The sequence below is a fragment of the Leopardus geoffroyi genome, chromosome E1 (genome assembly GCF_018350155.1).
Source record: "Leopardus geoffroyi isolate Oge1 chromosome E1, O.geoffroyi_Oge1_pat1.0, whole genome shotgun sequence".
NCBI lineage: Eukaryota > Metazoa > Chordata > Mammalia > Carnivora > Felidae > Leopardus > Leopardus geoffroyi.
Genome location: NC_059330.1, coordinates 44,663,430 through 44,675,993, shown reverse-complemented (window position 1 = coordinate 44,675,993; position 12,564 = coordinate 44,663,430). Strand labels below are relative to the sequence as shown.

Here is a 12,564-nt window from a genome sequence, read left to right as displayed (position 1 = left end):
TAAGTCTGATGTCTTATTTTTGTTTTTCCCCATTTGCACACAAAAGTCTAAGATCATCCTAAAGCTTAATAATTTCAAAATTCATGTTTTCACTTTCACAAAAACAAAAATTATCTAACTTAAATGTCATAGTGCCACCTAAAGTAACTCAAGAGAACCACATGAGCTATCTCAAAAACAATAAAAGTGCCTTAGTACATTCTACTAACAAAAAAGAAAGTGATACAATTTTTTAAATTAGAAAACAAATGGTCACATTAGAAAAAGTTTACCCTAGATGGTGATTTTATGGTTAGAGTTTTGTGGACTCAACATTTCTTCTTTGAAGCTATCTGAAAATATATTTCTTATACTGTACTGCCCTCTTGCGGCCAAATTTACTGCATGCTATATCAGTCCACAATTTTATTTATCAATGGAAAAAACCTATCAATCACACCTTTGCATGAATTACTTAGAAATACCCACATTGTATGAAAGCCATGCAATGCCCACAAGACAAGACATCTTGGAGTGCCTGAGTGGCTCAGTCGGTTAAGCATCTGACTCTCAATTTCCGCTCAGGTCATGATCTCATGGTTCCTGAGATCGAGCCTCTTGTCCGGCTCTGCACTGACAGCACATAGACTGTTTTGGGTTCGTTCTCTCGTTTTCTCTCGTTTTCTTTCTCTTTCTCTCTCTCTCTCTCTCTCTCTCTCTCTCTCTCTCTCTCTCTCTCCCCCTACCCTGCTTGCATGCACGCACTCTCCCTCTCTCTTCTCTCAAACATTAAAAAAAAAGGTAAGGCATCTTAACAAAAGGTGTATGAAAGGTGTATAAAATACAAAGAAAACACTTCAGAAATGTACTGGATCAGTAATTGGAGATTCTGAGAAATCCTAATCCATAAGACAACATGCATAGTCATTAAAAATTATGTTGTTGAGGCATATTTATTAAGAGGCTTGAAATATGTCAAGCAAAAGAACAAATTATAAAACATTATGAAAATAGAATCAAATTGTAAAATTTTAGAGTGTGTGAGCTATTTTTGAGTGAATGTCTATCCAAATTTTATGAAACATTTATTTTATTGTAAAATTCAGAAAAAACAGTAAGAAGGGAATAACTTAAGGACTGGGGGAAAAGGTCACATATTTGAAGTTAAGTAACCTTGGAAATCGTGGTGTGTAGCCAACGAAAATCCTCTTCTTTCTACTGGTGTAGACACTGGCATAGTGAAAACCAACCCCAAGTCAGAACTACTACACAGTTGATGGCGTCATTATTCTGGGGAGTTACTTTTCTTAGAGACCAATCTGCATTATTTTAATATAATAAAAGCAAGACTAACATACAAGAGCAGGACTGAGCTATGAGTCTGTTGGAGAGACTTTCTTCACCTGCACATTCACCATTTAACTCAATCACAAACCAAAGTGACGCTAGGATCACATTTAACACACCACCGTGCACGAGGCAGTCGACAAATAACTGAACAGTTCTCAAGGTTATGAAAGACGGTGGAAGTCTGAGGAACTATCAGAGAGAAGGACTTTAGAAATTAAATGACTAAATGCAATGCGAGATCCTCAATCAGATCCTAGAACAGAAAGGACATAATGAAAAAACTAGTGAAATCCAAATAAAGTCTGTATTTTATTTTTTTAATGTTTGTTTTTTGAAAGAGAGAGAGCGTGAGCAAGGTAGGAGGTAGGAGAGAGAGGGAGATACAGAATTCGAATCAGGCTCCAGGCTCTGAGCTGTCAGCACAGAGCCCAACGCTGGGCTTGAACCCACAAACCGTGAGATCATGACCTGAACCGAAGTCAGACCCTCAACTGACTGAGCTACCCAGACACCCCTAAAGTCTATATTTTAGTTAGTGGCCATGCAACCATGTTAACTTGGTTTTGGTAACTGTACTCTAGTTATTTGAGATGGAACATCAAGGAAGCTGGTGAAAGGTATATCGGACCTCTCTGCACTATTCTTGCAAATCTTCTGTAAGCCTGAACTTACCTCAATATTGAAAGTTTAAAAATCAATTTTATCTGTATTTTTCCTGATTTTTAGTGTGGTTACTAGGTTACTAGGAAATTTAAAATTATACATATGGCTCACATTACACTTCTATTGGACAATGATATCTAGTGAAGGCTTTAAACTTTTTTCTCTGTATCAGCACATCTGACAGTGATGAAATCCTCCATGATTTTGTGATAAACCTTCTCAATGGAGATGCCCTTATTCTCCCAGACTTGAAAAGCGTAGTAGTTGAGGCACATATAATAACAGAGACAGTCTCACTTCATTCAGAGTTTTCTAAAATTGCAAATCTTACCAATAAGATTGAGTGATGAATTGTCTGCTTTTTCAAATGCAACTTGACTGTTTCCAACAACCAGTCCTACTTCAATCTGTATAGAAAGACAATTATTAGTAGTTAGTCTAATAATAGACTTCTGGACTTCTTAACACAAGGCCAAAAATGAAGGGGAAATAAGGTCTCTCTGAGCAAAGCAACTCTTCCAAACTATCATCTAAGTTAAATTAATTTTTCTCCTAACTACCTTGTACTATTTCTATTTAATTTCAATGCATGTGTCTTTTGATAATGCCTGTCTTTTTGTTATTATTTATGAACAATCATCATCTGCATTCAACCAGGAATACAAGTACCCATACAAATTTCAAATTACTATTAAGTCTACAAGTAAGTATATTTTCTGCTATACTTTAATAACAGCGCTAGCTTATAAGAGCAATGTTTTCTCCCTACTACCTTTTTAAAAGAAAGAGTACATAATATAAAAGAAATCACTGAGCAAGAGAATGGCTAGGAATGTTATATTAATCTGCACAATTCACATCACAATGATTATTAAAAATAAAACATACCTTCTGTCTTTTTCCTGTCGCAGGCTCTCCCTTCAGGATGCTAGGATCCATGGCTTCAATATCCTTTACGAGCAAACCGAAAAGCTTTTCATTGAAGCTAAATACAAGCTATGTAGAAAAGAGATAAGGGGAGAAAAACCACTTCATGATACAATGGCTTGATTCTCACATCATCACCAGTGTTTTCCAAATGCAGGGAAGCAGCTTTCTCCTGTACATCCCTCTCAAATCTGTTCCACAGGCAAACTGCTCACACAAGCAATGAGAAGAAAAGGGAACTAACATTTACTGAGTATCTTCATGTGCCAAACCGTATAGGATGTCCTATACTTGATATTCACAAACTGTCTTGGAAACAGATAGTCTTCCTCAGTTTTACTAGGAAGGGAGCTGAGATCCGGAGAGGGCTTAAGCAATGGAAACCAGAGTCATAGTAAACAATAGTGCCAGGATTCAAGCCTGGGTCCATGACTCTAAAATTCATGCCTTTCCACCACCAATGCAAAATTCCTGCCATACAAGTTCACAGACAGATGGTGAATGCTCATTCATTCACCAAGTATTTATTGAGTGCCTTCCATAACCTAGGCCCTCTTCTACATGCTGGAGTATAACAGTTAAGCACAGCAGGCAAAGCTGACTCTTAATTCTGCCACTAGTGACTACTGCAAGTGGGAATAAAAAGTAACAACAGCGATGTGGGGTAAGATATTTATTTCTTCTCTGTATTATTTGTTCCCTGTATTATTTCTTCTCTGCATAATCATATATCTGCATGATACTGGGTTTTACATAATTACAAATACCAAAGCATTTGCTATTAAGCTAGTAACACTAAAGGAAAAGGTAAAAACAATGACATTTAGGTAGGCAATGAGAGCACAATTATTCATCAAAAAGTGTAGGGATCCAGAAGAAATACAGCACAGCTCAAAAAGCAATGGACATGTGGTCACCAAATTATCAGCTGACTGTCATCTTGGGGAGCCTTCCCGGACCATCTAATCTCAATTAGCACCATACTGGTCCTCCAGCGCATCATCTCATTTTACTTAAATCCAAGTACTTAACATTAACAGCAATGGCATTTCTCATTTTCTGTCTTCCCCAACTAGAAAGTAAGCTCTGTAAGAGTAGGAATTGTGCATATTTTGTTCACTGCTGACCTGCAGAACCTAACATAGTAGCTGAAACATACTAGGTTATCCATTAAACACTTGTTTAATTAATTAGCAGCTCAATTAACCAATGGGTTCTTGTCTCAGCTACAGCCCTGGCAGTGTAGCCATGGGCACGTCATTTACCCTCTCTGAATGTAAAAATCACTCATTCCAATTCTAGTACTCTTAAAAATAATAAATGCACTATAACCTTTTCCTGTCTAGCAGTGACTCAGTTTCCACTTGTGCAAGTTTGATATCATAATGTATGGATTATCCAGATCCCTAGTCTTGTTCTTCCAGATTTATGCCATTTCACTTAGGTGAGAGAATCAAAAGAAATGACACTCCTTTCATCCAACAGCTGTTTCTTTCCACCACTTCTCTCCCTGCCGGTTCCACATACTTTCCCAGGTGAGAGCCTCCGAGACAGTGTAGGTGAGTCACTAGAGATCAGAATGCTATAAGCAGTGATTTGCAAACTTTTGGTCTTATGATCCCTTTATATGCCTAAAACTATTTGAGAACTCTCAAAGAGCCTTTGTTTAAGTGGATTATATCCACTGGTATTCACTATAGTAGAAATCAGAACAAGAAACTTAAAATGTATTTATTAATTTAAAAATAACAATAAATTTATCATGTGTGAACATAAATGATATTTTTTAACATAAAAAAACCACCTATTTCTGAAATAAAAAACATAAGTGGAAACCATGGCACTGTCACATTTTTGTAAATCTTTTTTTTTTTTTTTTTCAACGTTTATTTATTTTTGGGACAGAGAGAGAGCATGAACGGGGGAGGGGCAGAGAGAGAGGGAGACACAGAACCGGAAACAGGCTCCAGGCTCTGAGCCATCAGCCCAGAGCCTGACGCGGGGCTCGAACTCACGGACCGCGAGATCGTGACCTGGCTGAAGTCGGACGCTTAACCGACTGCGTCACCCAGGCGCCCCAACATTTTTGTAAATCTCTTTAACGTCTTGCCTAATGGAAGACAGGTGGACCCTCACATCTCCTTTAATAGCCAATGTGCTGAGCTAGCACACATCACATAGTTTGCAGAACTCCATTGTGCATTTCTGAGAGAATAAGAGGAAAAAGAGACATAACACCTTGGTATTATTATGAAAATAATTCTGACTTCACAAACGCCCTGAAGAGCTTCAGGTCTCTGGACCATACTTTGAGAACTGCTGCTATGGCGTTATGATAGGAGGAAGGAGTTAGGAATAATTAAGAAAAGTCACAAAGAAGGAGACAAATATAATGGTAAGGCCAAAAGAGCAATGCTTATTTATGTGTACAAACAAGCAGCAATTTATGGACTCACACAGCTTTTTAAGTAAAACTTTAAAAGAACAGAATTTCTTCCTAGGAGATTAACAATATACTAACTGAAGTCCTTTTGCAAGAAGACAAGATCAGCAATATCATTTTTAAGGATAGAAAAATTGGGCTTCAGAGGTTCCAAGAAAAACCTGAAAATACACATACATAATTTTCTTAAGATTCTCAAATTAGTTTAGAACCAAAAAAGTTACGAATTACTTTTCTACAGAAATATATCAGGGAAAAAGAAAAACCATCCAGAGACAAAACAAGTGTCTCACAATAAAAAAAGTAAGAAATCTGAAACATTTAAGTCTGCAGCATTCTCAAGTTTGCACAGGGAAAAGCTGCTGTAATTAAATTTGACATTGTAACCTAAAAGTTACTTTAGAATTTTTTTGAATGGACTCAAGACATTCAGCAAACGTATCACCCTCACTTTTTATCGCTCAATTGGATATATCTGTCCATATACAGAGCTCCTCCCAGTTCTTAAACAGTCGAATTAATTTGGACAACTGCAATGACTGGAATGCCTGTCAAGTGGAAGAAATGAAAGAAAATTCAAAACTACCTGCTGTCCCACTGAGAACGCCTGGTTGTTGAACTGCTGAATGAATTCTGCTGCCATCTTGTCAGTATCATAAGGATTGGAGTCAATGCTTTTTTTCTGCAGGAAATCAATCTCGATGGTCATTGTGCCAATACACTGTTTGGCCTTGTCAAATGTATATAAGGATACTAGGGGGGAAAAAGAAGCATTTCTTAAAACACAGGGACACCAAATACTTGCTGTGTTTTGAGTAACTAAAAGTTTCACATAAATGAATCCTAACAAAACTTGACCAAAAGAGGGCTTTCCATGGCCTTTACTGACAGGACACACAAGCACAGATTAAAGAAAATGATAATAACCACTAGAGATTTTGTTCCCCTCTGAATTAATTAGTTCACATTGTACAGCATTCTCCCTCTACCTTTACCCCTCACCCAACTCTTATGGGAAATCACAGCCCTCCCCACATGGTCTCTACATCTTCCTCCTTCTCATTTAACAGAGGACAAATGATAGTATGGGAAGTCCCAGTGGAGTTGGCATAACACGCTGCTTTCAAACAAGATTTTTGTTTGACACAAGCAAAAGCTAAGGTGAGAAGTGTGTACTCTTTTGTCCTAGCAAGTTACTATGCAGGACAAAAAAAAAAAAAAAAAAAAAAGCTTGAGAAAAAATAAATTACTCCAGAGCGATTTGAAGTTCGACATTTCTTTAAAAAAAAAAAAAAAAATTATGTTTATTTATTTTTGAAGGAGAGACAGAGTGTGAGCAGGGGAGGGGCAGAGAGAGAGAGGGAGACACAGAATCTGAAGCAGGCTCCAGGCTCTGAGCTGCCAGCACAGAGCCCGATGCAGGGCTCAAACTCACGGCTGTGAGATCATGACCTGAGCCGAAGTCAGATGCCTAACTGATTGAGCCACCCAGGCACCCCTGGCATTTCTTTTTTAATACTATAAAAATATTTACTAGGGCACCCAGGTGGCTCAGTTGGTTAAGCGTCCAGCTCTTGGTTTTGGCACAGGTCATGAACTCGCAGCTTCATGGGTTTGAGCCCCGCATCAGTTTCTGCACTGGTAGCTTGGAGCCTCTCTCTCCAAGAGATTCTCTCTCTCTTGGGATTCTCTCTCTCTCCCTCTCTCTCTGTCCCTCCCCTATTTGCACTGTCTCTGTCTCTCTCAAAATAAATAAGCTTTTGAAAAAATATATATTTACTGAACACCTACTATAGCCAGGGAACTATGGTAAGTACTACATGTATAACATGTAAAAGAAGCCAAGGACGTTTTTAACTCATCTTTGTATGAACAACACCTGACAGCAAAAAACCCAATTTCCATGCTGGTAACAAAGGAGGCAAGACAAAGGGACTTTGGAGTCTGTGTTTCAATAGATTCTGTTAGTAACTAGAAAATCAAAGTAAATCATCTAGCTCTCTGTGCCTTGATTTGTCACATTTGTAAAACAAGAAGACAGGACTACATAAACCTTATGAGGACCACATAAACCTTATGATTCTTTCATACCCTAAATTCTATTCTAAATTTATTTCTTATAGTCTAGCCAGTTGAATTAGATTTAAAGATTTTCTCTATATTCTCTGAATGAAATTGCTTATGTAATCATATTTTTATATCCTGGCTTACTGTTGTAAAAGGGTACACACATATTTTGAAGATAAACATTTTCAAAAGCAAAATAACTAAGAAAGCCAGAGTAAGGAATAGAAAATTCACTGAAGATCAAAGAGTAAGTCCAAATCTCAGCTGAAAGTTTCAGATACTTTCTTGCCTCTACTTCTCAGTGTTTTGTTCTTTCTTAACATTTCCTAGAAAATACAGGTTATACATTAAGTAATTTTCATAAACAAGACAGCCTAATTGTTTCCTCACATAGTGAAGATAAGTATAGAAGGAAATGTTAATGTAAAAATGAATAAGTTGATTCATCGATTCCATTTCCAGGTGTCTGTCCCAAAGACTCCTGAACATTTGCCTAAAAATGGAGAGGTTCCTTGCACCATTATTTTCAACAGTCAACACTGAAAAAAACAGTGATCAGTAAGGAAATAATGAGTAAAATGTGGCATATTCATAATGTGGAATACCAGACAGCAATCAAAATAAAAACTTGATGTATATTTAATAAATATGGCTATTAAAACAAAATATTGAAGGGGGCCTGGGTGGCTTAGTCAGTTAAGTGTCTGACTCTTGGTTTCAGCTCAGGTCATGGTTCGTGAGTTTGGGCCCTACATCAGGCTCTGTGCTCTCTCCTTCTCTCTCTACCCCTCTCCCACTTGTGCTCTCTCTCTATCAAAAATAAATAAATAAACTTAAAAATATATATATTGAATAAAAAACTATATTGCAGAAAGATTCATACCGTATGACATCATTATATGCATTAAAGACTCAAAAATAGGGGCGCCTGGGTGGCTCAGTCAGGTAAGTGTCCGACTTGGGCTCAGGTCATGATCTCACAATTCGTGAGTTCGAGCTCCACGTCAGCTGTGTTGACAGCTCAGATCCTGGAGCCTGCTTCAGATTCTGTGTGTCCCTCTCTCTCTCTGCCCCTCCCTTGCTCGTGCTCTCTCTCTCTCTCAAAAATAAACATTAAAAAAATTTTAATTAAAAACAAATAAAAATAAAGACTGAAAAACAATTCTATAACATAATGCATGTACATGTATATACATACACACACATGTGTTTATATATGAGTGTGTATCATCTATATATCAAGAAACTTAAGTGTATTAAAATATCATTATTACTGACTATAGTTTTTCAAATGTGCTTTAAGGTTAGTGTTCCTAAATAGAAAAGACCAAGCTCTTAGAATTTCAGATGCTGTGGGCAGTACCATGGACAGCGCCACAGGCAGCACCATGGTCAGCACCATTGTCAGCCTCAAAGGGCCAGATGCCCTGAAGCATCCACATGCAAAGGACCATAAGACTGAGAATGTTTTCTTATTTTAAGATTTATAGCAATTTAATGTCAAAGACTAATAAAAATTATTTTTATAAGCAAAGAATGTATAGGCAGTATTTGAATAAACAGTTACAATGAATAAACATTACAATGAAAAAGGTATATGATGATGGTCAAAAACATGTTAATTGAACATCAGTCTGTAATACCTAAAATACGGCATCTCCAGATGGAGAGAAGACTAAATGATTCTTCTAGAAGATTCCTTCACACTAAAATCACTGACCTGACTGCAAAAAATTCTCACCCTACAGACAGAAACTCCTGTTCCAGAATCTTTGAATTAGCACTCCCCTTCATACCACACATCCTACCCTAACTGTGCCCACATCACTACTACACTGAATCAGTTTTCTACCTTTATGGCCACATCATCTACATCACTCAAGCCTCCAAACCCTTCCTTGTCCCAACCTTACCCCCCTAAGTCCCACTTGATCATTTAGTTTTATAATTTTGACCATTAAATCTGCTTGGGTCACCTTTTAAGAAAAATGTTTATTTATTTATTAAGAGAAAGAGAGAGAGAAAGAGAGAAAGAGAGTCACAAGCAGGCACTGTCAGCACAGTGCCCTATGCGGAGCTTGACCCCATGTGCCGTGAGACCATGACCTCAGCCAAAATCAAGAGTCAGACACCCAAACAGACGGGCACCCCATTTGATTCACCTTTTAAAGAACGGACTGTACTGCTAGTGCAGACCCTGCTTGGGATTCTCTCTCTCCCTCTCTATCTGCCCCTCCTGCACCCACATGCACACATTCTCTCTCTCAAAATTAAAAAAAAAAAAAAAGAACAACTCTACCATCAAGACAACCATTTCTGGTAGCAGAAGAATGCTTTAAATATAATTTAAGCCACAAAATACATTTCTCAACTCATCAAGATTTATTACCTTGAATTTCCATACCTTTCCACAACAGAATGTATCTACATTAAAGGTTAAACTTAAGCGCTCTCTTAACTGTATTTAGAAAAATATGTTTGAAGAAATAAGCAACCTAAGCTACATACACACTCATTTTCTCACTAATACATTTTCATTTCTACCAATGTCTGTAAATAAGGAACCTTGGTTTCATGCACTGACCTACTTCACTTCGGTGCTGAATTCCTTCACTGTTTCAGCTTCTCACCCTACTTCAGGTGAGGGGGTTATAATAAAGAGAATCACTTGTCAGTGTCTCCCAAAATGTGGCTGAGGAACCACTTAACAATGAGTGTTAAAAACACAGATTCAGGAATCAGATTCCTCAAGGAAAGGGCCCGAGAATCTTTTTTTTTTTTTTTTTAACAAACTCTCCAGATGTTTCTCTCAGGCAAATTTGGAAAGCACTAATTATGCAACTCTCCCCACCAGCTACCCATATCTAAAGTAGTTTCCTTTATTTTTACCCCAATCAAAAAATTTTATCCTTCATCCTATTTCCACAAAGGGGGAAAAAAAAGCCACCTAAAGATATCCCCAATATTGGGGCACCTGGCTGGTTGAGTCAGTGGAGCATGCAACTCTTGATCTCGGGGTTGTGAGTTCAAGCCCCATGTTGGGTGTAGAGATTACTTTAAAAAATAAAATCTTAGGGGTGTCTAGGTGGCTCAGTTGTTAAGTGTCTGACTCTTGATTTCAGCTCAGGTCATGATCTCATTGTTGTGAGATTGGGCCCCACGTCAGGGTCTGCGCTAAGTGTGGAGCCTGCTTGGAATTCTCTCCCTCCCTCTCTTTCTGCCCTTCCCCCACTCTCTCTCTCAAAAAAAATAAAAAAGTATTTTAAAAATAAAATCAAATCAAATCTACAAAAGAGAGATAACCCCAATATTTCAGTTCCCTCTAAGGAAAAAATAAATAAAAAGAAGTTCCCATGAAAAATTTTTAAAAATAACTCCACAAGTTTACTATGAAAAGAAAACAACATATAACAAAATACTGCAGCATTTCAGCTGATGAAGTGTCTTCCCCCAAAGAAATCAACCATGAACTAGAAAAAAATATGTGTAACACTTTAAACTGAATTAAATATCCTCAAACAAGTACTTAGAAAAATAACAAAACATCTAAAATCAGAAGATTAAAAAATAAGAACACAAATAGACAAAAGAAATGCAATGAGAGTTTATGGAACTCAGGAAAGAAACTGAAGAAAAAGATAAAACTATTTCAGAGTGAATAATAAATTATAAAGTGCCCACAGGAGAGGAGATTCAAATTACTATTTAGTAAGAGGCAGTGAAAGAAGAGGAAAACAACCAAGAAAATAAAAATAAAAGAAAGAAAGACTTTTAAAAGAACAAAGAGAAAGTAGCTGAAATGGAAGATAGGCAGACAAGGACTAACATACATATAATTAGAGCCCCTAGGAAGAAAGTCAAAACAACTGGACCAGAACTAATGTTCAAAACCATAATCTAAGAAAAATTTTGGAAATAAACAAAAACTTAAATCTGCATATTGAAGTGACCCATTATATCCATTGGTCATTGACCTAGAATATCCTAATAAGAATATTACACTTTAAATACAGAAAAGTCCTCAGGGCTCCCAGACAGAAAAACTGAATTACTTATAAAGGTAAGAAAATTCGACTGGCATCAGACCTCTTAAGAGCAGCATACAAGGCAAGGCCATTGTGATCAGTATTTTCAAGAAATTCAAGAAAACAAGCCAAGAATTCTATGTCTATGCAAGCCAAGCTGCATTTGAAAGAGCAAAGATATAGAAAAACAGTTTGAATAGAACTTAATGAACACCTATACACATATATACTTCCTAGAGGAATGTACTAGATCATAGGTTTTATACAACCAAGTAGAAGCTGGCAAAAGGACTATCATAATCATTTAAGTGACTTAATTGTAGAGTTAAGACTACAACAAGTATGGGGTCATGTGTGGAAGAATAGCATATAAACATCATGCTCTGACAAAGCAGAAAGAAAGCAACTAATATGTAGAGCATGGTGACTATAGTTCATAATACTAAATTGCATATTTGAATGTTGCTAAGAGAGTGTATCTTAAAAGTTCCCATCACAAGAAAAAAACTGTTTTTGTAACTATATATGATGATGGATGTTAACTAGACTTACTGTAGTGATCATTAGCAATGTATACAACTATTGAATCACTATGTTATATACCTGAGACTAATATAATGTTATATGTCAGTTATACCTCAATTTTAGAAAATTTCCTTCTTCTACTTAAAAAAAAATTTTTAAATTGGAAAAGAAAGCAACAAACAAAATTGGAGAAGGGGGGCAGAAAATGATCATTAATTGCTATACAGGCAACAGAAGACAGTTAAAGGATATCACTTAGAACTGACAGAACAGAGTTTTTGAAAAGGTCAAGAAAAAAAGGGGGGGGGGGAACCAAGGGTACTATGAGAGGTATAAATGCAAAAGTAGTCACTAAAACAAAAATATAAATACTCCTAAATACCAAAATAAAAAATTAAAAATAGCCAAGATGATATACCAAATAGAGAAACACAACTAAAATGGAAGATAACAGAACTGAGATTGAATATATCAGTAATATCAATAACTATGAAAGGGTTTAATAAACCTATTAGAAGATTTTTAAATTAGCTCATAAACCAAAACCCAACTCTGTACTGTATACCATAGACACATCTAAAACAC

The 12,564-nt window shown here is 36.7% G+C and overlaps 1 protein-coding gene across 1 annotated transcript in view; it reads right to left on the bottom strand.

Moving 5' to 3' along the window:
• Positions 1-12,564, bottom strand: part of NSF (N-ethylmaleimide sensitive factor, vesicle fusing ATPase) — a 150,373-nt gene that overhangs the window by 105,378 nt on the left and 32,431 nt on the right. Inside the window, exons 5-7 of the mRNA XM_045489323.1 lie at positions 5,949-6,115; positions 2,881-2,988; positions 2,324-2,399 (exon numbers count right to left, since the gene is read on the bottom strand). Coding sequence (XP_045345279.1) covers positions 2,324-2,399; positions 2,881-2,988; positions 5,949-6,115 — 351 coding nt within the window. The remainder of the gene's footprint in view (positions 1-2,323; positions 2,400-2,880; positions 2,989-5,948; positions 6,116-12,564) is intronic.